The 25493-nt window shown below is 37.9% G+C and overlaps 1 protein-coding gene across 3 annotated transcripts in view; it reads left to right on the top strand.

The window, feature by feature from the left end:
- Positions 1-25493, top strand: part of ARHGAP21 (Rho GTPase activating protein 21) — a 173124-nt gene that overhangs the window by 55145 nt on the left and 92486 nt on the right. For all 3 annotated transcript variants that reach the window (XM_010590673.3, XM_023548861.2, XM_023548863.2), the window contains 2 exons: positions 9807-9986; positions 19411-19435. In XM_010590673.3, the coding sequence (XP_010588975.2) occupies positions 9807-9986; positions 19411-19435 (205 nt within the window). The remainder of the gene's footprint in view (positions 1-9806; positions 9987-19410; positions 19436-25493) is intronic.

Here is a 25493-nt window from a genome sequence, read left to right as displayed (position 1 = left end):
TAATTCATTTAACCATTTCTCTTTGTCTCTGTTGTTGGACATTTAAATTGTTTCCGATTTGAATTTATTATACCTTGAAGTGAACATCCTGCGATATGAGCCTTTGCCCTTATCTCTTATTATTTCAGGTTAAAGGGTATAAAATTGAAACCTCTTGATAACATTGCCAGGTGGCTTTATGGAAAGATTATACTCCCAATAGAAGTGTCTGAGAATCCCTATTTGATTCCATCTCTACCACATTTTGAGACCACTTTTTTTCTGATTAATTTTAGGGTACTGTCCATTCTCCAGTGTCCCCTGCTTGTGGAGAATCTTGTTCATGAAAGGCTTAACTAATGTTTAGGTTAAAACCAGTTGCTGTCGAGTTAATTCTGACTCCTAATGACCCTATAGAATAGAATAAGACTGCCCCATGGGGTTTCCAAGGCTGTAATCTTTATGGAAGCAGACTGCCACATCTTTCTCCCTTGTAGAGGCTGGTGGATTTGAACTGCTGACATTTTAGTTAGCAATGGAGTGCTTAACCACTGCACTACCAGGGCTGCTTCTTCAGACAAGATAGTTTATTTTACGTTTTGTACTAATTCCCTGAGAATCTGGTAGGTGTTATCATAATACATTTTTGAAATAAGCCTTTATATATTGATGGCCCCTGTGGTTTGTTTTCTTTTAAATAAACCGTTAAATAGTGCTTACTATGTGTGAGGTGTTGTTTTAAACACTTTACAAACTTTAACTCAGGTGATCTTTATAACAACTGTATAAAGTAGGTACTGTATTGCCATCCTCAAATTAAAGATAAGGAACTGAGGCACAGATGTGTTACGTAACTTGAGACCCAGGCATTTTGGCTCCAGTGTTCATGCTCTTAACCCCTATGTATGCCCTCTCCACATGTAAAAAAAAAAAAAAAAAAGAAGACATTAAGCCAGAAGATAGTCATAACTATAATAGTTCAATAATTCAATTAATTATATAAAAGAACAAAAACCCTGGGAATGAAAAAAAACTACACACATTCAAATCCTGTCTTGTGTTTTCTGAGCAAATGCAATGTAAAAATGTGTTTCAGTAGCATGAAGAAATCTGGCTCTAAAATAAGTAAGAAAATCTTACTTTAAATAACTGTTATCACTAATATATTCTATTTTAGGAAACCCTGGTGGCGTAGTGGTTAAGTGCTATGGCTGCTAACCAAGAGGTCGGCAGTTCAAATCCACCAGGCACTCCTTGGAAACTCTATGGGGGCAGTTCTACTCTGTCCTATAGGGTCACTATGAGCTGGAATCGACTCAACGGCAGTCGGTTTGGTTTGGTTTTTGTATTCTGTGGTAAGATTAAAAAAAAATGACAAAATATTTTTAAAGATCCACAGAAATATGACTCATAATCTTAGCTGTATTATTAGAATCTTTTATAAAATGCTTTGTTATATTTTATCATGAATGATTCCTGGAATGTACTAGGAAGCTGTTCACATTCTACTAAAGTACAAATAATTACAAAAGATGGCTTGAGGGTTACATATTTATCATGTATATGCAAGCATTCTTTTATAACTTTTTATTGCATTTGCTTTCATGACCGCCCTAACTCCTTCACCCCTGGCTAACAGTTAGACTTTGTACTTTTTACCTAGTAAGGTTTTTTTTTTTTTTGTCTTGAACAGGTTTTTTGAAGTATAATTTACATATCATACAATTCACCCATTGTAAGTGTACATTTCAGTGATTTTTAGTAGCTTTACACAGTTGTGAAACTGTCGCCATAATCTAGTTTTAGAACATTTCCATTTTGGCCCCAAAAGCTTCCCCATGCCAGTTTGCATTCCTGTACGTGAGCTTTTTATTACCTTTATTGTTTTATGATTAGTGTTTTCCCTTTTCTCTCACCCCTCTTGTAGGTTGCTTTGTCTAGTTGTCATATCTAATTTTTATAGAGTTGGTTTTTATCCTTTATTTTGGTTTCTTTTAACCTTGAATTATTATTCAATCGAATGACCTTGCTGTGGAATCTTTTGAGGGGATCAAATGACAGTTCTTCGTCCACAGGAATTTAACCGCTATTATTCCAGTTACTTCTTGGTTTCTTGCACTCTGATGCTATTGTTACATGAATCGGTGGTCCTGCTGGGGAGAGTAGACATTTGTAGAGGGATACATGTGAGAGGTCTTCTCAAGTGCAGACATCTGTGACTGCTGCTGCCTTCACTGTGTGTGCCCACAGTTTGCCTTTTGTTATAAAATCCAACAGATCAGAAGGCTCTGTGGGTAGGTAGAGGAAGGAGTGCAGAAGGCACGTATGTATATTTCTTTTTCTTTCTTCTTTCTACTTAGTCCTATAAAAATGTAACTTTCCCTTCCTTCCTTCAGGGAAAAGGTGAGAGACAAGAAAGAATTCAATACGATGCACTCAGAGGGTGGAATAATTGAAACAACTATGATGAGATATGTTACATTCAAACATCTTGATTAGGTTGTGAGGGGCAAAAAAGAAATTGCTTACTCTTCATCCTGTCTTCTCCATTTTTGTAAAGAGCCCAGCTAAACAAGACATATCAGGCTTAATTCAGAAACTCCAAGCATGAAATCATTATCCAAGAGAGCTAGCCATATGACTTAAAAAAAAGGGGGGGGAGGAGAAAGCTTGAATATATTTGGGAGCTGTGGGGCCATCAGAATAAAACGCTAGAAATAAATTTAATATATGTATGATTTTTAAAGTGTTAAAATTAAAGTCCCACAGTAAAAGGAAATAAAAAGTATAATAAATTAGATCAAAGAGCTAGTTTTTTGAGAGAGAACTCTGTACAGAATAGAAGAGATGATGAAAGATAATGTGATGTAAGGGAAGTGTTCTAGCCTAGAAATCAGGAAGCCATGATTTAATTCTTACCTTGCCACTAACCTGCTCTATAATCTTGGACAAATCACTTCACTAATCTGGGCCTCAGTTTCCTTCTGTGTAATACAAAAGGATTCACTTATTTAGATTAAATACTGAAGATTATTTTGTGCTTTTGAATTATATAACAAGATGGCAACTAAGCACATGAAAAAATGTTCGGCATCATTCGTCATTAGGGAAATGCAAATTAAAATCTCAATGAGATATCACTACACACCTATCACAATGGCTAAATAAAAATTAGTGACAATATCCAATGTTGATGCAGATGCAGAGAAACTGCCGGTGGGAGTGTAAATTACACAGCCATTCTGGAAAACAGTGTGGCAGTTTGTTACAAATTAAACATGCAATTACCCTATGATCTGGCAGTTGTACTCTTAGACATTTATCCTACAGAAATGGAAACATATGTTCTCATAAAAACCTGTACATGAATGTTCATAGTACCTTTTATTTCTAATAGCCAAAGACTGAAAATAATCCAGATTTCTTTTGATAAGTTAGTGATTAAACAAACTGTGGTACATCTACTACCATGGAATATTACTCAGCCAATCCCAAGAGGTTACTGACTGTATGATTCTATTTATATAATATTGTTGAAACGACAAAATACTAGAAATATGGAACAGATTATTGGCTGCCAGGGCTTAGAACTGGATGGAGGGTAGAGGGAGAGAGTATATGGTTATAAGGCCAATAGGAGAGATCTTTGTGGCAATGGAAGAGTTATATCTTGACTGGTAGTGGATACACTAGCCTGCACATGTGATAACATGGCATAGAGCTATATACACACACACATAAATACAAGTAAAACTGGGGAACCTGAATAAGACAGATGGATTTGGTCTGGTTGTGATACCGTCTTATAGTCTTGGAAGATGTTACTGTTGAGGGGAACTGCATAAAGGACATATGGGATCCCTCTGTATTATTTCTTATAACTGCACAGAATTTATAATTATCTAAAATAAGAAGCTTAATTAAAAAAAAACAGATTATATATATATAATGTATAATATTTATTATTATTTTTAATTCACTCTTATATCCCCACTGTATGGAACTGTGTTGGATGCATCCAAACCAAACCCACTGCCGTCCATTGATTTTGACTCATAGCCACCTATAGGACTGAGTAGAACTGCCCCATTGGGTGTCCAAGGCTATAATCTTTATGGAAGCAGACTGCCACATTGTTCTCCCACGGAGCAACTGGTGGGTTCAAACCACCGACTTTCGGTTAGCAGCTGAGTGCCTTAACCATTGCACTACCAGGGCTCCTGTTGGGTGCATACCCTAAACCCACTGCCATTGCATCAGTTACAACTCATAGCAATCCTGTAGAACTGCCCCATGGAGTTTCCAAGGAGTGGGTGGTGTATTCGAACTGCTGACCTTTTGGTTAGCATCTGAACTCTTAACCACTGTGCCACCAGGTTCAGTGCATAGAAGGTGCTAAATAAATATTTATTTACAGAATGAATGGAGTGTGTGTGTGTGTGTGTGTGTGTGTGTGTGTGTGATGATGTTTCATTTGGGTCACAAAAGGAGCACCCAGTCATTACTTAGGGCTTAACTAAACTATTTGGGTAATTAAGCCTGGGATAACCTTTATCCTACAAAAACTCTACCTAATCATATGATCACTTTTGCAGTCACTTGGAGTCAGCTCGAGTCTCCCGTGTTGATGTTTGGTATTATCCCTTCAAAAAATCCTCGAATCTTAGAAGGGAGGATAAACTAAAATGCATTTACAATCAATTACTTTCAAGTGTACATCTCTGTAGGTGGTTTCAGGGTCTCCGTTCACTCAGAGGGCCAAAAATGAGGCGGGGGGGCGGTGTTAGCTGATCATTCAAGGTTCGGTTTCTTCTCATACTATATTGATTGCTGACCCAGATCTCCCCAAATCTACATTATTTGCTTTGAAGCATCTTTCCAGTTGCATCTTATACCTGAGTATGTTAAAATATTGTGACTTAAAAAGCTATCAGGAAATAAAATTTGAAAAGAGAATAGGAGAAGATACTATGTTTTATGGCACTTGCAGAAAAAGAACCAAACCAAACACGATGCCGTCTTACAGCGACCCTAATGGACAGAGTAGAACTGCCCCATAGGGTTTCGAAGGAGCAGCTGGTGAATTTGAACTGCTGACCTTAGCAGCTGAGCTCTTAATCACTGCGCCACCAGGGCTCCAGAAAAGGAACAAAGAGCTAATGCTTATTAGATGTTTATGAACTCAGCTCTTTATATGCTTTTTCTCATTGAATTACCTAACAATTCTTTGAGAAAAGTGCTTTTATTCTTATTTTATTGATGAGAAAATTGAAACTTGAAGAGTTAATTGTTCACAGTGGTAAGCTATTTAAAATTAAAAATAAAACATATGTAATACATTTTTTAATACGTAGGGATAGTATAAGGCATAATAATAAAATGAACCCTTAGGAACTCTCCACCCATTTTAGGACTAGAATATCACCAGTGCTGTTGAAGTAGCTTTAGATATTTCTCCCGTACTCCTTAGTCGCACATTTCTGCCTCCTTAGGATAACTACTCTATTGAGTTTCATGGTTGTCATTCCATTGCTGCTTTTTTTTTAGAGCAGCGTTATTAAGGTATATTTGACATATAATCAACCTTACGTATTTAAACTGTACATTTTGATCGATTTTTTTTATGTGCGTGTATGTATGTTGTTGTTGTTAGGTACCATCGAGTCGGTACCAACTCATAGCGACCCTGTGCACAATGGAACAAAACACTGCCCGGTCCTGCACCATCCTTACAATCGTTATGCTTGAGCTAGTTGTTGCAGCCACTGTGTCAATCCACCTCGTTGAGGGTCTTCCTCTTTTCTGCTGACCTTGTACTCTGCCAAGCATGATGTCCTTCTCCAGGGACTGATTTCTCCTGACAACATGTCCAAAGTATGTAGGATGCACTCTCGCCATCCTTGCTTCTAAGGAGCATTCTGGCTGTACTTCTTCCAAGACAGACCTGTTTGTTCTTTTGGCAGTCCGTGGTATATTTGATATTCTTTGCCAACACCACAATTCAAAGGTGTCAGTTCTTCTTCAGTCTTCCTTATTCATTGCCCAGCTTTCACATGCATATGATGCAACTGAAAATACCATGGCTTGGGTCAGGCACACCTTAGTCTTCAGGGTGACATCTTTGCTCTTCAACACTTTAAAGAGGTCTTTTGCAGCAGATATACCCAATACAATGCGTCTTTTGATTTCTTGACTGCTGCTTCCATGGCTGTTGATTGTGGATCCAAGTAAAATGAAATCTTTGACAACTTCAATTTTTTCTCCATTTATCATGATGTTACTTATTGGTCCAGTTGTGAGGATTTTTGTTTTCTTTATGTTGAGGTCCAATATATATATATTCTTGTGAAATTATCACCACAGTCAAGATAATGAACATGTTTATCACCTCAAAAAATTTCCTCTTGCCCCTCTCCAATCTCTCCCTTCCTCCCCCCACCACCAGTGATGTGCTTTCTGTCAGTGTAGATTTGTTTTTAGAATTTCAAAAGAATTTTGTATAAATGGAACTATACAGTATGTACTTTTTGTGTAGGTGCTTTAGCTCAGCATAATTACTTTGAGACTCATCTATGTTGCCTCATGTACCAGTAGTCATCCCTTTTTATTGCTGAATAGTATTCCATTTTTTGGATGTATCACAGTTATTTTTCCATTCATTTATTGATGAAAATTTAGTATATTTCCAGGTTTTTGTTATAACAAAGCTGCTATGAATGTTTGTGTACAGGCCTTTGTATTGGCATATGTTTTCATTCCTCTTGGGGAAATACCTGGGAGTTGAATGCCTGTGTCATATGGTAGGTGTGTTTAGCTTTTTTAAGAAACTACCGAACTGTTTTCCAAAGTATTTTTGTCATTTTATGTTCCCACCAGCAGTGTATAAGAATTTCAGTTACCCTACAACTCTTTATAATTTTAACAATTCTAATAGGTATGTGGTAGTATCTCATTGAAGTTTTAATTTGCATTTCCCTCTTAACTAGTAATGTTGAGCATTTTTCATATGCCTGTTTGCCATCCATATAGCCACTTTGGTGAAGTGCGTTCAAATCTGACCGTTTTTTAATTGGGTTGTTTTCTTTTTATTGAGTTTTGAGATACAAGTCCTTTATCAGACGTGCGATTTGCAAATATATTTTTGTAGTCTATGGCTTGCCTTTTCATCCTCTGAAAAGTATCTTTCAAAGAGTAGGAGCTTTTAATTTTGATGAAGTCTCACTAACCTTTTTTTTTTTTTTTTATGGATCATGGTTTTAGTGTCGTATGTGAACTTTGTGAACTAACCTTAGTTCACAAAGATTTTCTTCTGTGTTTTCTTTCAGAGCTTTTATAGTTTTAGGTATTACACTTAAATCTATGACCATTTTGGGTTAATTTTTGTATGTGATGTAAGTTGTGAATTGAAATTTTGTTTTGTTTGCTTATGGAGAGCCAATTATTCCAGGATTACTTATATGTCCAAGTATTTTTACTGTACAGTGTTGACACATGCTTTCATTTTCCTTGAATAGATACCTGGGGAGTAGAATGACTGCATCATAGGGTAGTGTGTCTCTGTCTGTCCTCTCTATTCTATTCTGTTGATCTGTCTATTTTGATGCCAATACCACACTGTCTTGATTATTGTAACTTCATACTAAGTTTTGAAGTCTTACAGTGTGAGTACTCCACCTTTTTTTTTTCTTCCAAAATTGTTTTGATCCTTTGCATTTAAAAGTGATTTTTAGAAACAGCCTGTTAACTTCTACACAAAAATCTCCTGGGATTTTGTTTGGGATTGCTGTTGACTCTCTAGATTAATTTGGGGAGAGTTGGCATCTCTGTGGATACTCAGTTTGTATTCAGAACTTTGGAGGCTTTTTCTGTTATTTTTGAACATCTGTTAGACTATCTGATAACATGGGATATCTTTGTATTTATCTAGGTACTCTTTAATATCTCTCATCGGTGTTTTGGAAGTCTACAGGTCTTGCAAATATTTTGTGAAATTTATTCCTAAGAATTTCATATTTTAATGCCATTGTAAATGGTATTTTTTTTTCAATTTCCGATTATTTGTTGCTAGAATATAGAAATATGGATGTTTTTGTATATTCCATATTACTTTCATTCACATTGCACTAACTAGAAGTGAATCACATGGCCACCCCCTTACAAGTGTGTCTTATTCTCTGTCTTTTCAGAAGAAGAGAAAATGAGATTGCTGAATAGTTAACTAGTAACAGCCCAAATATTGACTTATATCATGAAAACATTTAGGATTTGAGAAATCTCTTGACTTTATTTTCTTTGTAGTATAAAATTTTTTATCATGCAAAAATTTCACTCAGAAGTATTTTTTAATTAAATCAGTATGGAGGAATAGACAGACTGGTTAGTGGAATATAATTGAAAATATAGGCATCGAATTAAGCTTATTCAAGTATTTGCCATTTAATAAAGGTAACATTTCAAAATTGCTGGGATGAGCTTAGAGTTTATTGTATTTTTATGCAAATAACGTGCACATTCTATTTTTTTTTCCCCCAACCATGCCCTCCCCCTGCAAGGTATTTTTGGAAGTGTGCTGTGCTGTTTTTTTCTTTTTCTTTTTTTTACATGTTGCTGTGATCTTTATGGTGGGGCCCTGGTGGTACAGTGGTTAAGAGTTTGACTGATAACCAAGAGGGTTGCAGTTCTAATCCGCCAGCTGCTCCTTGAAAATCTTATGGGGCAGTTCTAGTCTGTCCTACAGGGTCACTGTGAATTGGAATCAACTCAGCAGCATCAGGTTTGGGTAACCATTATGGAAGCAGACTGCCACATCTTTCTCCCCAAAACAGCCCTAGACTAAAAGCTACTCTGTCCCAGCTAATAAAGCTTACAAACAAGACATGGAGGGAAAAAAAGAAAAAGGGATTATATGCCAAAGCAGCTGCAGTACCTGACTACATTATAAGGGAGAGTATGCCTGGGAATGAACTGAGAAGTAGGTGGTGGTCCTAGAATGAGATCCTTGATTTGAGATTATAAAGGGGTTTTAGTCATGACCAGGTAAAAGCTGTGAGTGGTGGAGAGGAGGTCAAAGAACTATCAGGCCAGGATATTGGAAGGATTATCCCTGTGGGTACTGAGTTTGTGTTCAGAACCTTGGAGGCCTTTTCTATTATTTTTGAACATCTGTTGGACTTTCTAATAACAGTTTTAGTCTCCTTCCTTAGTAAGAGCTCCATGCCCTCTTCTTTTATAGTTTGTGATTCTTAGTCCCTAGTGCTCTGAGAGATTTCCTTAATGTTATCTTCCATCTCTTTTATTGCATTTTTAACTTTAGCCATTATATTTCTAATTTCTAAGAGTGCTTTTCTTGCTTCTGATTGTTAATTTTTCATAACATCCTTTCCCAGGGAAAAAATTAGTTTTTTTCCTTCTTTTTTTTGGGTTTAAGAAACAGAAATTTATCCTCTCACATTTCTAGGAGGCTAGGAGTCTGAATTAAGGACGCCAGCTGCCAAGGATAGCTTTCTTTCTCTGTCAGTTCTGGGGGAAGGTCCTTGTCATCAATCTTCCCCTGGTCTAGAAGCTCGTCAGCACAAGGACCCTGGGTCCAAAGGACAGGCTCCGTCCCCAGTGCATCTTTCTTAGTGGCATGAGGTCCCCTAAAATTAGTTTTTGATGATCTACATGGTATGTTGAAATGCATGTAGCTTACACATCAGAATATGGTTATTTTCCTCCATTACATTCATATCTGCACTGGGTATTATATCATTACATATAATTTTTTTTTCTAAGTTAAGAAGTATATCGTGTCATGTAGTTAACTTTTAAATATCTTTTCATCTTAGGTATCAAAGAATAAAGATGGAAAAGAGCAAAGTGAAACTGTATCACCGTCCGAAGATGAAACATTCTCCTGGCCAGGTCCCAAAACAGTTACGTTGAAAAGAACATCTCAAGGCTTTGGTTTCACATTAAGGCATTTTATTGTTTATCCCCCAGAGTCTGCAATTCAATTTTCATATAAGGTAAGAGAAGTAATTAAAGTAACAACAACAAAAGGCAATTTATGTCTTCTTTTGGTCCTACTCTTACATTCTTCTCTTGCCTATTTTATACCTTAAAATAATTGTGTTATGTTTGCATTTTTACTGTATTCTTTTTCTTTTCTTGGATATTTTTCTACTTTTTTGAACAAAGACATTTATCTTTGGCAGATCATACTAATTTCGAGCTCTAAGTTTTTTTTTTTTCCTAAGATTTCTAATTTCAGACTTCGTTCTATTTGTTTTTCTTACATGCAATTGTTTTTCTACTATTTGAAGGATGGTGAGTTTTCTGGGTAGAATATGCAGAGGAAATAGCTCATTAAAATATTCTGACAGTTATAAAAGGTACTGAGATTAGAACAATACAGCTTCATGCTAGAGTGAATTACATCAGTTTGCTTCAGTGCATGAGTGGAATAATTGTGATTGTAGCTGACACATCGAGTACCTACTCAGTGTTCTTTACTATACTTTGTGAGCATTATCTCACTTAATTCTCACAGAAATCTATGGAGCAGGTAGTATTATCAGCCCCATATGAAAGATGTGGAAACTGATCTGGGTCACATAATGGATAAGTGGTAGACCTGGGATTTGAATTTGGTTAACATGAATGAGTGATGCTTAACTATTACACAGCAGTGTAATGAAAGGAACAATATTCAGCAGAGCTGTTAGACCTTGGCCAAGCCATCTAACTTCTTTTGACCTCCAACTTTCCATCTTAATTTGAGGGAGCTGAGCTAAAAGATTAGAACACGTACCTGTTATAGTCGAGTCGATTCCAACTAATAGGGACCCTGTAGGACAGAGTAAAACTGCCCCCTGAAGTCCTTTCTAATTCTAAATACCTTTAAATCTAAAACTGTCTTTCAAAAAGTAGTATCAAATTGTTTTGGAGACCTCACTGTTTTCATTATAACTTTAATATATCTTTCAAACAGAATGTCTCATAAGCTTTTCTAAGTACTGAATAGTTCTAAGGATTTTGGGTAAGTGCCACCCATCTTAGTCATTTAGTGCTGCTGTAACAGAAATACCACAAACAGATGGCTTTAACAAAAAGAAATTTACCTTCTCACAGTCTATCTAGTAGGCTACAAGTCCAAATTCGAGCTCAAACTCCAGCTCCAGGGGAAGGCTTTCTCTGTCAGTTCTGGAGGAAGATCCTTGTCATCAATCTTGCCTTGATCTAAGAGCTTCTCTGTGCAGGAACCTCAGGTCCAAAAGACATGCTCTGCCCCCAGCACTGCTTTCTTAGTGGTATGAAAAACCAGTTGCTTGTCTCTTTTATGTCTCAAAAGAGATTGGCTTAAAACACAGCCTAATCTTGTAGATTGAGTCCTGCCCAATTAACAAAACTGCCACTAATCCCACCTCATTAACATTATAGACATAGGATTTACAACACATAGGAAAATCACGTCAGATGACAAAATGGCAGACAATTCATACAATACTGGGAATCATGGCCTAGCCAAATTGATACACATTTTTGGGGGACACAATTCAATCCATAACATTCCACCCTTTGGCCCCCCAAAATTCATGTCCTTGCCACATGTAAAACATAGACACCCCATGGTATCATAACAAAAATCTTAAATCAACTCCAAGTCCAAAATCCAAAAATTCCTCTTCATCTGTGAAATTGGGGTACAAGTTATCTGCTTCCAAAGTACAATGGTGGAACAGGCACATGCTAGACATTTCCATTACAGATGGGAGACCTTGGAGAGAAGGAAGGTATAACAGGCACCAAGAAAGCCAGCAGAACACATTAGATTAGTCCTCAAGGCTTGAAAATAATCCTCTGTTCTCTGAGACCTTTTACACAATGGCCCTGCCTGCCAGACTCTAGGTATTTGCCACACTCTCCGGATTCTGCGTTAGAATCCTCTTGATCCTGGCTTTGGCTCCGCCTTCCAGGCCCACTGAATTGGCAACTCTCCTCCCTCAGCTTTGGCAGTCCCATTCTCCATCTAAGTGGTGACGCCACCCTTTGAGACCCCAGAGGTGATGACTCCACACTTTGAGACCCCAGAGGTCGTGGCCCTACCCTTCGAGACTGAGGCAGCTCTGCTTTCTGTGCCCCTTGTCTCTTCAGCTTCTGCTTTCTGGTTCCTTGGTCTCTAGGCCCCTTGGGCCCCATCGCTTGTGTTTGCCCCGCTGGGGCAAGTATTGCAGAGCTCTGTAGCTCCGTGGATAAGTGCCTGGAGGCACCCTACTCTGCCAGTAAACTTCGGCTGGAGGCACTCAGCTCTCTTGCTCTACGGATTGCAAAGCCCAGCTCCACCAATAAGTGCTGAGAGGCACCCCACTCCGCCAGGAAGCCTCCTGAACAAAGACACTCAGCTCTGTTGCTCTGTGGGTTGCCTCCAGTGCCATTTTGCACTGGTCTTCTGGTTCTGCTGCTGACGGTCCTCTGCTGCTGCTTCTCATCATCTGCGCTGTCTCCAGTGTAACAGCTCTCCTCACTTCCAGGTCCTCACCAAAATTACCTGATGTCCATAATTCCACCAACAGTGTCGTCAGGGCAACTGCTTCCACATTTTAGGTATCTGTTAAAGTAGCACCCTACTCCTGGTACCAGATTCTTAGTTGGAATTAAAAATTTTCAGTTTGGGTTTTCTGAAAATGTCTATAAAACTGCTGAACTGAATTCCCTAAGATTCTACTTGATCTTAAAAGGTCTAAAATAGCATTGCTGTTCCATTAGGTCATATATGAGATTGCTTGATAATTTGAGTCACCTTGTTTTAATTGTGGAAACCCTGGTGGTGTAGTGGTTAAGTACTATGGCTGCTAACCAAAAGGTTGGCAGTTCGAATCCACCAGGTGCTCCCAAGAAACTCTATGGAGCAGTTCTACTCTGTCCTTTAGGGTCACTATGAGTTGGAATCAACTCGACAGCAACGGGTTTGGTTTTTCAGTTTGTTTTAATTGATAATTAGGACTTATTTTGTTTTGTTTTTTAATAAGTTTTTTTTTTTTTTTTTGGATCATGATGAACAGATAAATAGTATAATTTTACCAAACACAGGTAAAAAATACAATTATTGGAAAGTATTTTCTAGAAATTTAGGTTGTTATTAGCCGCCATCGAGTCAGCCCTGCGACTCATGGTGACCACATGCACAACGGAACGAATCATTGCCCATAATTGGTTATGGGTCAGGCCGTAGTGATCCACAGGTTTTTCAATGGCTGCTTTTAAGAAGTAGATTGCCAGGCCTTACTTCCTAGAAATTTTAGTAATACAGCATAATTGTTAACAGCATAGTCATTAGAGTCAAAAGAGCTTGGGTTTAACTCTGCCCCTAGTTAGCTTCGTAACATTGGAAAAGTCGCATAACAGACAGTAGCAGCACCTTCCTCACAGTTAATTGTGATGATTAAATGTTATAGTACACGTAAAACATGCAGCACAGGAATTAAATATATAGCAATTGCATAGTAAATTTTAGCTGTTAATTGCACCAGTACTTCTCAAACTATTTCAGAACATAGAAAAATAAGGGATACTTCTGAATTCATTATTTTTTTTTTCTTTTCTGAATTCATTCTGTGAAGCCAGCATAACCCTGATACCAAAGCCAGACAAAGACACCACCAAAAAAAGAAAATTACAGATACCACTATCTCTCGTGAATATAAACGGATGCAAAAATTCTCAACAGAATTCTAGCTACCCATACCAAATGGAATTCATACAAAGTATGCAAGGATGGTTCAACATTAGAAAATCAATCAATGTAATCTGGCACATAAATAGAAGAATCACGAGATCATCTAAATCAGTGCAGAAAAGGCATATGATAAAGTCCAACACCCATTCATGATAAAAACTCTCAATAAGATAGAATAGAAGGGAAATTCCTCAACATAATAAAGAGCATGTACACAAAACCAACAGCCAACATCATTTTTAATGGAGAGAGGCTGAAAATATTCCCCTGAGAATGAGAACAAGACAGGGATGCCCTTTGTCACCTCTCCTGTTTAACATCGTGGTGGAAGTCATAGCTAGAGCAGTAAGGCAAGAAAAAGAAATATAGGACATCCAAATTGGTGAGGAAGAAGTAAAACTGTCCCTATTTGTGGATATTATACTGTACATAGAGAACCCAAAAGACTCCAAAGAAAACTACTGGAACTAATAGATTCAGCAGAGTAGCAGGATTCAAGATAAACATACAAAAATCAGTTGGATTCCTATACATAATAAAGAGAACTATGAAAAGGAAATCAGAAAAGCAATACCATTTCTAATAACCCCTAAAAAAAAAAAATACTTAGAAATAAATCTAATCAGAGATGTAAACGACCTATACAAAGACAACTGTAAAACAGTACTCCAAGAAACCAAAAGAGAACTACATAAATGGAAAAACATACATGCTTATGGATAGGTAGACTCAACATTATTGAAGAAAAAGAACAAAGCAGGAGGCCTTGCACTACCTGACCTAAGAACATACTATACAGCTGTGGTAGTCAAAACACCCTGGTACTGGGACAACGACAGACATATTGACCAGTTGAACAGAATTGAGAACCCAGATGTAAATCCATCAACCTGTGGCCACCTGATCTTTGGCAGAGGCCCAAAGTCCATTAAGTGGGAAAAGACAAATGGTGCTGGCAAAACTGGGTGTCCTTCTGTAAAAAAATGAAACAGGACCTATAACCCATACTTCATGCCACACACAAACACTGATTCAAAATGGATCAAAGACCTAAACATAAAACTAAAAACTATTAAAGATCATGGAAGAAAAAATAGAGTCAACACCAAGCACCCTAATATATGGCATAAACAGCATACAAACCATAACTATCAATACACAAACACCAGAAGATAAGCTAGATAAATGGGATCTGCCTAAAAATTAAACAGTTACGCTCATCAAAAGACTTCACCAAAAAAGTAAAAAGAGAACCTACAGACTGGGAAAAAATTCGGGGCTATGACATATCTGACAAAGGTCTAATCTCTAAAGCATATGGGAAAACCCAATACATGTACAATAAAAGCACGAATAATCCAATTAAAAAATGGGCAAAGGATATGAACAGACACTTCCCCAAAGAAGACATTTAGGTGACTAACAGACACATGAGGAAATGCTCGCAGTCACTAGCCATTAGAGAAATGCAGATCAAAACCACAATGGGATACCATCTCACCCCAATATTACTGGAAGAAATAGAAAAAAAAAATCCAGAAAATAATATACGTTGGAGAGGTTGGGGGGAGATTAGAACTCTTACGCACTGCTGGTGGAAATGCAAAATGGTGCAACCATTTTGGGAAACGATACGGCACTTCATTAAAAAGCTAGAATTACCATAGAATTCAGCGATCACAGCCCTAAGAGTATATCCTAGAGAAATAAGAGCCGTCACAAGAATAGACGTGTGCACACCCATGTTCATTGCAGCATTATTCACAATAGCAAAAAGATGGTTACAACCTAAATGTCCATCAACAGTTGAATACATAAACTATGGTACCAACACACAATGGAATACTACACAACATTAAAGAGCAGTGATGAATATGCAAAACATTTCACAACACGGATGAATCTGGAGGGCAAAACATTTCACAACACGGATGAGTCTGCTGAGTGAAATACAAAAGCCTGTTGCCGTCGAGTCGATTCTGACTCACAGTGACTCTGTAGTGACAAGTCAATCACAAAAGGACAAATACTGTATGAGACCACTATTATGAAAACACATGAAAATGTTTCCACACAGAAAGAAACAATCTTTGATGGTTACGAGGGAAGGGAGGAATGGGGAGGAAAAAACACTAACTAGATAAGTAGTAATTTTGGTGTAGAGTAAGACAGTATAAAATCCTGGGAAGTCAGCACAACTCGACCAGGTCAAAGTCATAGAAGCTTCACAGACACCCAAATGCCCTGAGAGACCAAGCTACTGGGCTGAGTGCTGACGGCCATCGTCTTGGAGAACATCTGGCTCAAATGACATTTAACAGTTTATAAACAAAATGTTTTACATCTGACTGTGGTGAATAGTGACTGGGGTCTTAAAAGCCTGCGAGCAGCCATCTAACATACTGGTGCCATCCTAGCTGGAGAATGAAGAAAACTAAAGGTAGACGGGAAAGATTAGTTCAAAGGACTAATGGACCACAGCTACCACAGCCTCCGCCAGACTGAGCCCAGAACGACTACATGGTGCCTGGTTACCACCACTGACTGCTCTGACAGGCATCACAATAGAGGGTCCTATACAGAGCTGGAGAAAAATGTTGAACAAAATTCAAACTCACAGAAAAAGACCAGACTTACTACTCTGAAAGAGACTGGAGAAATCTTGAGAGTATGGCCCCTGGACACCCTGTTAACTCAGTATGGAAGTCACTCCTCAGGTTTACCCTTTAGCCAAAGATTAGACAGGTCTATGGGGCCAGCAATAACACACGTGAGGGCCTTGCTTCATGGTTCAGTCATGTATATGTGACTAATGGGCACACTGGCCCAGAGGGCAGGAAGAGACAGGAAAACTGGGCGAATAGAAACAGGGAACCTGGGGTGGAGAAGGGGAGCGTGTTGACACGTTGAGGGGTTGGCAGCCAAAACAATTTGTATTAACTGTTTAATGAGAAACTAATTTGCTCTGTAAACACTCACCTAAATCACACACATACACACACAAAAAAGATTAGACAGGTCTATAAAAAGTTTTAGCTGTAATTCAGATATTCTTGAAAAATAAGTCTCAAATATTGTAAAATTCACTTGGAAAATATGTATTGAAATCTTTTACTTTTCAATTGTAATTTCTTTCACTTAACAGGAATTTTTTAAAAATTCAATACTGTGTACCTCTTAGAAAATGTGCAAGTAATACAGCAATGTCTTTATTATTAGTAGGCCACTTAGCTGGCAACCTTCGCAATCTCAGAACAGAGCTCATAACCAGAAAGAAAAGAAAACAACGTTTGGTTAGCCAAAATAAAGTAAAAAATTATACAATAAGTTATCAGGCCTTCACTAAATGTCTGTTTTTCTTTGTACTGTACATGGTGGCTTCCATACTGTAGAGGCTCAACAAACATTTGAATAAATGTAGTTTATATACTAGTTTTGCCTTTCTAGTTTTCCAGCTAGAGGTAGCTAACATGGCGGCAAGAGAGCCTGGCAGACCAAATAGATAAATAAACTCCAAAATTGAACACAAGAACTTAAAATGTATAGCAGTTTGGAGCCAATTACTTTCTATAAAGACAGCTCTGGGTCCTATAATAGGAGCACCAAGCGATCACCAGCCTGGCCCTCTCCAGAATTCAAGGTTTTTCTATCCAACTGCCTACACTGCAACTCTACTTGGATAGCTCTACTAGACACCTCACTCTCAGTATGTCCAAAACTGAACTCCTGATGTGTTATCCCCTAAATTGCGTCTACCCATAGCCTTCCCATCTCCGGTCCTTACAGTTCCATCCTTCTAGTTCCTTAGGTCAAGCCTTGGAGTGCTTCTTGAACCCTTTCTTTCTCTCACATTCCATATTCAGCCTGTCAAGAAATCCTGTCGACTTCAAAATACATGCAGAATCTAACCACCTTCTTCTATTCCTGCTGTTATCACTGGTTCTCCTCACCATCATCCTCTCTTGCTAGGATTACTGCCCTTAGATTCCTAACTGCTTTCCTTGACTCTACTCTTGTTTCCTTTGAGACTACTCTCAGCTCAGAAGCCAGAGTGAGTCTAATAAAACATAAATCATGTCACACTGCTTAAATCCTTGCATGAGTTCCTCATTTCACCCAGAATACGGGTCTTCTGTGACCTGCTCCCACCATGACCTCTCTAACCCATCTCCTGCTAATCTGCCTCTCTTTAGCTTCAGTCACACTGGCCTCCGTACTGGCACGGAACATGCCAAACATAGGCTTGCGTTAGATCTTTGCTTTAGCTGCTCCTTCTGACGGTAGTTTTCTTCCTTCTGGTAGCCACGTGTCTACCTCCCTTACCTTCTTCAAGTCTTTAAATGGCAATTTCACAATGAGGCTACACTGGCCACCCATTTTAACGCTGTAGCACACCACCTCCAAGCACTCCCAACCCTGCTTACCCTGTTCTACTTTTTCTTATTTTCCATGGTACTTATCTCCTTCTAATATACTCTATATTTTACTTTTTTCTAATTTTTACTATTTGTTGCCTACCTTCTCCACTAGACAGTAAGCTCTATTAGAGCAGGGATCTTTGTTTTGCTCACTGATGGATCCCAAGCAGCTGGCACACAGTATCTGGTCAGTGAATGAATGACTTGGAGTCAGCAAGAAAAGTTTAAAATACATTCATGAGAGTTCAGGAAGGGAGGGAAATGTGTAATATAGAAGATTTTCATAAAATGAGTAGAATTCAATAAATTTTGACAAGGAAAGGGGTAAATTTTTTTATATGTAAACTTAATTTGTATAACATCTCATATTATTTAGTATACAGTAAAGGTGACATTTTGTATCATTTTGTATCAATAAAAAAAGATAATTAGTTTACAAATGGTGTTGGGACATTTGGCTAACCTTTTGTGGGGAGAAAAAAAAACTTAGTAGGATTCCTGCCTTATTTCTTCTACCAAAATTAATTTCAGATGGAATAAAAGTATGCAGATTTAGCATGAAATCATAAAAGTGCTTGAAGAAAATAAAAGCAGATATTTTTACAATCTTGGTGAGAGGAGGAAGGGTTTTCTGAGCTTGGTACAGAATGCAAAACACAAAGGATGAAAAGATTGATAAATATGACTACGTGAAGATATACAGCAGAACAAAAACACTATGAATCAAGTGATGAACAGTGACCTGGGAAAATAACTCAAACATTTGTGGTAAAGGATTTATATTCATACATACGGTGTTTACAAATAAGTAAGGGAAAGATTATGAATGGGTGATTCACAAAAGAAGAAATATACATGGCCAAAAAACATAGGACAAGCTGCTAAACATGACCAATAATTAAATAAATGTAAAATTATGGGATGCTGTTTTTTACCTATTAAAGTTCCAAAGGTTTGGATTTATAACAACCATTGTAAGCAAAAGTGTGGGCAAAAGGCACTGTTAATGAGAGTGTGGAAACCCTGGTGGCATAGTTGTTAAGAGCTATGGCTGCTAACCCAAACGTTGGCAGTTCAAATCCACCAGTTGCTCCTTGGAAACCCTGTGGGGCAGTTCTACTCTGTCCTATAGGGTCGCTATGAGTCGGAATCGACTCCACAGCAATGGGTTAGTGACAGTGTAAATTGGCAAATTTGGGAGGGCAAATTTGAATTGAATTGAATTGAGCCTTGCTGTGATTTGATCATACTTTATTAATATGTATTCATATATATGTATATATTTTTACTTCATAGGATGAAGAGAATGGAAACAGAGGAGGTATGCTGTAAAAATTTTAAATTTTCTTTGTTTTTCCACCCATATCTTTCTATTCTTCCAATAACGTTAAATGAGATAGTAAGTTTTTGGACTGCAAATATGTAACAGTTCTTAGGTGTGAGAGTCATAAACATGAAATATTTTGCACTGTAGACTTCAAAGTTTTGTGAATTCCATTGTCTCATTATCTCTGAACATGTAACACTTTTATTGTTGATTATTTGCCTTTACGTGAGGAATATATCATTATGATTCTGAGGAAAGTAATTTTGAAATTTTTATTTCAACTAATATAGCCTTTCTAAATTTAGCAATTCTTTCATAAAGAATGCTGTGTATTGTATCGCTTAATTTATTGAGTAGTTTTTGTTGTTGCTATGTGCCCATCAAGTTGAGTCCATCTTAGAGGAGAGAGTAGAACTGTCCCATAGTGTTTCCTAGGCTGTAATCCTTATGGATGCAGATTGCCAGGTCTTTTCTCCCACAGAGCCACTGGTGGGTTTGAACCTCTGACCTTTCAATTAGCAGCTGAGGGCTTAACCACTGTGCCACCAGGGCTCCTTGGGGATAGAGCTACTTCTTAATTATTCCCATGTATTTTTGTTTTAATTTTTAAATTTTAAATCAACTCTAATTGAGGTAGTAATTCACAATAATTCTACCTATTTTTAAAACTTTTTATTTCTAAATAATTATAAACTTACTAAAAAGTTGCAAAAATAGTAGTTTCCATATACCCTTCATTCAGCTTTCCCTGATGTTGAAAATTCACATAACTATAGTACAACTCTATAGTGCAGTTCTACTCCGTCCTGTGGGGTCACTATGAGTTGGAATCAACTTGATGGCAATGGGTTTGTTTTTTTTAATAGTATTATTAGCAAAACTAAGAAATTAACATTGGTACCGTACTAGTATCTAAGCTGCAAACTTTATTTGGACTTTACCAATTTTTCTCCTAACATCCTTTTTCTATTCCAGGTCCCACATTGCATTTCATTGTCATGTCCACTTAGACTCCTCCAGTCTATGACAGTTCCTCAGTCTTTTTTTGTGTTTTATAACCTTGACACTTCTGAAGAGTACTAGTCATTTGTTTTGTAGAACATCCTTCATTTCAGCTTTGTCTTGTGTTTTCTCATCTCTAGTTGAAGGTTTTGAATTTTTAGCAATACAACATTTGCACCCAATTTTAGTGTAGAGTTTGGTGAGTTTTGTTAAATGCATAACCTGTGAAGCCACCACCAGCCTGATCAAGATATATCAAAAATAACCTTTCCATTGTTCTATAACATTCCTTGTGCCATTTTGCTTCCAGGACTCCACCAGCCCTAGCCAATCACTAATCTAATTTCTGTCACTATATTAGTTTTCTGCCTTTTCTAGAATTTCTTATAAATGGAATAATACAATATGTACTCTTTTGTGTCATTTGCTTGGCATAATATTTTTGAGATTTACCATAATGTATGTGTGGGTACTTGCTATCTTTTTTTTTTTTTTTTTTTTTGCTGAGTGGTTTTCCTTTGTATGAACATACCACATTTCTTTATCCACTCACTTGTTGATAACCAAAATCCAAACCCATTGCTGTCGAGTCAATTCTGACTCATGGCGACATCTGTTAATGGACCTGTGTAATGTCAACATCTTGCCCATCTGATTTGAGGTCTTGGAACAGGTTAAAATGAGAGGGAAATGGTTTCTTTCAACATGATCAAAAGTAATCTTACATTATTGGGCCAGGTAGGTCCCTTGTAGTTGTCACTGTTGTGCCAGTTGTCACTCCTATATCACTATCTGTCATGCATCAGGGTTCAGGTGACTTCCAAATGTGACTTGACATGGGTTAAAAATAGCTTTACTAAGGAAAGGGAGAACTCACAAAGCCAGCATCAACAAGAGAAAAGAAGATAAGAGTCCACTATCCTCTCATCATCGCACAGAATGATATACTGCTGCCTGGGCAGTCTACCGGACATGCAGCATAGAGAATCCCATATACTTCCAGTAAATGTTGGAGAATGTAGTTTATAAGCTTTATCCAGGCAATTATATATCTGATGTAAAAACACTTTGTACCTCTGAGCCCAGAACTCTCTAAAGTGAATATTTTAGTTATATGCTTTGACTAGAAAAAGTAGGCTTAAACATTTGTAAGGGAAAACTAGAAGATCTCCATCTGCCAGGAGATTTTGAGAGGAATAATAAAGTGGGACAAAAAGGTGTGGTCTTCTGTGGAAAATGACAGTTTACAAACTGATTTTATTTACTAATTTATACCTCATTCAGAAAAGGACTTGTGTCCACATGCAGAAATACATGTATTATGGTATGATAAAGAAATAAAGTTTAAAAATTTATGGAGGGGGGCGAGGCCAAGATGGCGGAGTAGTCAGATGCTCCCGGTGAACCCTCTTACAACAAAGACCTGAAAAACAAGTGAAAAGACTACATTTATGACAAGCTAGAATCCCTGAACACCAAAGGCAAAGTTAGAAAATGGACTGAATGGCAGGGGGAGGGAGAGACGGTTCAGAAGCAGAAAGGAGTTGCTGGACCTGAATGGCTGGGAACCCTCAGACACCATCCCCGGGAGTGGCTGAGGTGGGCTGGTGGTAGCATTTGGTGGCAGTTTCCTCAGGAAGAAACGTCCAGCCGCACAGCCTACGTATACCTCCGGAACCAGAGAAGAACGGCTCTTTCAGCGAAAGCTAAGTACTGGCGTATATTTTACCGCCCCCTGCCCCCCCCGCCCGAAGCCAGCTTCAGTGGTTGTCGATTTCCCTGGGCCTGAGATAGGTCCTGTTGCATGACCTGAGCCATTCTCCCGGGGGTTGGAGAAGGAATAAATTCACAATTGGGGAAAAGTTAATCTGTCAGCCCCACTAACTTGGGGAGCTCAGGACAGAAGCGGCTCCTGTCCAGGCATAAACAGTCTGTGGCCTTTGAATACCTTTCCCCCCTGCATGGACCTGTGCAGGCCTATTTCAGGAGAATAGGCCCTTGTTGGCAGACTGCAGCTGTTTCAGCTGTGTGGTGGAGAGGTGGGCATTTGATGTTTGACACCACTTTGCCTATTAAACAGGGTCCTCACCTACCCACATCAGGGGCCTAAGGACTGGTGGCTCCACTCAGGTCACCCAGCCACCCACGACAGGGGTCCAAGGATAACTGGTACCTCCCAGTCCTTACAACCAAAAGCATTGGGTGTCCAAGGTCCATCTGCAGAACCCACCACCTGTGTGCTCTAGGGAACAGGGACACACCTTCCTCACAGACACTTGGACGGTTGTCAGCCCCCTGTCTTGTTCAGAGCATGACCCCCTGCTGCAACCAGACACCAGTACCTACACCAATCTCCCCTGCCTCCCAAAGACTGTAGGACAGAGCCTGTACCACACACTTGATGACCAACTACTTGGACACCTGAGCTGAATCCGAAACAAGAGTGAATAGACTCCTGGGCTCATATACCTGGTAACAGCTCTGTCCATGTGGTGACAGGACATTAGAGCTTCAAAGGCAAAAATAATCCAGCTAGCTCACTCAAGCAACATATTTGGGCATATCAAAACAAAACAAAGCAAGAAGCTAGGATACAGGATACAGTAAGCAAACATAAAATAAACTAATACAATAACTTACAGATGGTTTGAAGACAACAGTCAATATCAAATGACATAAAAAAAAAGACCATGATCACTTCAACAAGCTCTCAGAACAGGGAGTCGAGGAATCTTCTGGATGAAGGTGCCTTCCTGGAATTACCAGATGCAGAATATAAAAGATTAATATACAGAACTCTTCAAGATATCAAGAAGGAGATCAGGCAATATGCAGAACAAGCCAAGGACACACGGATAAAGCAGTTGAAAAAATTAAAAAGGTTATTCAAGAACATAATGAAAAATATAATAAGCTGCAAGAATCCATGGACCAGCAATCAGAAATTCAGAAGATTAACAATAAAATTACAGAGTTAGACAACTCAGTAGAAAGTCAGAGGACCAGAATTGAGGAAGTGGAAGGCAGAATTTGTGACATTGAACGTAAAACACTTGCCACCAATATACCTGAAGAAAAATCAGATAAAAGAATTAAAAAAAATGAAGAAACCCTAAGAATCATTTGAGACTCTATCAAGAGAAATAACCTACGAGTGATTGGAGTACTAGAACAGGGAGGGATAAGAGAAAATACAGAGAGAATTGTTGAAGATTTGTTGGCAGAAAACTTCCCCGATATTGTGAAAAAAATGAGAAAATATCTATCCAAGATGTTCATTGAACTCCACATAAGGTAGATTTTAAAAGAAAGTCACCAAGACATATTATAATCAAACTTGCCAAAACTAAAGATAGAGAATTTTAAGAGCAGCTAGGGATAAATGAAAAGTCATCTACAAAGGAGAGTCAATAAGAATAAGCTCGGACTACTCGGCAGAAACCATGTGGACAAGAAAACAGGGGGATGACTTATATAAAAAACTGAAGGAAAAAAATTGCCAGCCAAGAATCATATATCCAGCAAAACTGCCTCTCAAATATGAAGGTGAAATTAAGACATTTCCAGATAAACAGAAGTTTAGGGAATTGGTAAAAACCAAATCAAAAGTACAAGAAATACTAAAGGGAGTTCTCTGGTTAGAAAATCAATGTCAGATAACCCAAGACTAGAACACTGGATGGAGCAATCAAATGTCAACCCAGATAGGGAAATCACAAAAATAAGATAAGAAAAAACACTCAAAACAGGGAAATGGAGATGTCATTATGTGAAAGAAGACAACATTAAAAGAATAAAGAGGGACTAAAAAATGTAGTCATAGATCTTTCATATGGAGAGGAAGACAAGGCGACATAAAGAAATAAAAGTTAGGTTTAAATTTAGAAAAATAGGGGTAGATATTAAGGTAACCGCAAAGGAGACTAACAATCCTCCTCATAAAAAAAAGAAAAAACGAGAAAAATAGAGACTCAGCAGAAACAAAATCAACTACAATGAATAAATGGAAAAGAGAATATATAAACATAAGCTACGCAGCACAAAAAAATTAAGCAGAAAAAAGAAACTGTCAACAACACACATACAAAAAAAAAGACATCAAAATGACAGCACTAAACTCATACCTATCCGTAATTACACTGAATATAAGTGGACTAAATGCACCAATAAAGAGACAGAGAGTGGCAGAATGGATAAGAAAAACACGATCCATCTGTAAGTTGCCTACAAGAGACACACCTTAGACTCAGAGACACAAATTAAAACTCAAAGGATGGAAAAAAATATTATCAAGCAAACAGCAATCAAAGAAGAGCAGGAGTGGCAGTATTAATTTCCGACAAAATAGACTTTAAAAATTAAATCCACTACAAAGGATAAGGATGAACACTATATAATGACTAAAGAGACAATATACCAGGAGGATATAACCATATTAAATATTTATGCACCCAAAGACATGGCTACAAGATACATAAAACAAACTCTAACAGCACTGAAAAGTGAGATAGACCGCTCCACAAGTGTAGGAGGAGGCTTCAACACACCACTTTTGGTGAGGGACAAAACATCCAGAAAGAAGCTCAGTAAAGACACAGAAGATCTGAATGCCACAATCAACCAACTTGACCTCACAGACATATACGGAACACACCACCAAACAGCAGCCAAGTATACTCTCTTTTCTAACACACATGGAACATTTTCTGGGATAGACCATATATTAGATCATAAAGGAAGCCTTAGCAAAGTCTAAAACATTGGAATATTACAAAGCATCTACTCTGGCCATAAGTCCATAAAAGTAGAAATCAATAACAGAAAAAGCAGGGAAAACAAATCAAACACTTGAAAACTAAACAGTACCCTGCTCAGGAGTGACTGGGTTATAGAAGACATCAAGGATGGAATAAAGAAATTCATAGAATCCAATGAGAATGAAAACACTTCCTATCAGAACCTTTGAGACACAGTGAAAGCAGTACTCAGAGGTTAATTTATAACAATAAATGCACACATACAAAAAGAAGAAAGGGCTAAAATCAAAGAA

Source organism: Loxodonta africana, chromosome 4 (genome assembly GCF_030014295.1).
Source record: "Loxodonta africana isolate mLoxAfr1 chromosome 4, mLoxAfr1.hap2, whole genome shotgun sequence".
NCBI lineage: Eukaryota > Metazoa > Chordata > Mammalia > Proboscidea > Elephantidae > Loxodonta > Loxodonta africana.
The sequence above is the reverse complement of the archived record's forward strand: the minus strand, read 5'-3'. Positions and strand labels throughout refer to the sequence as shown.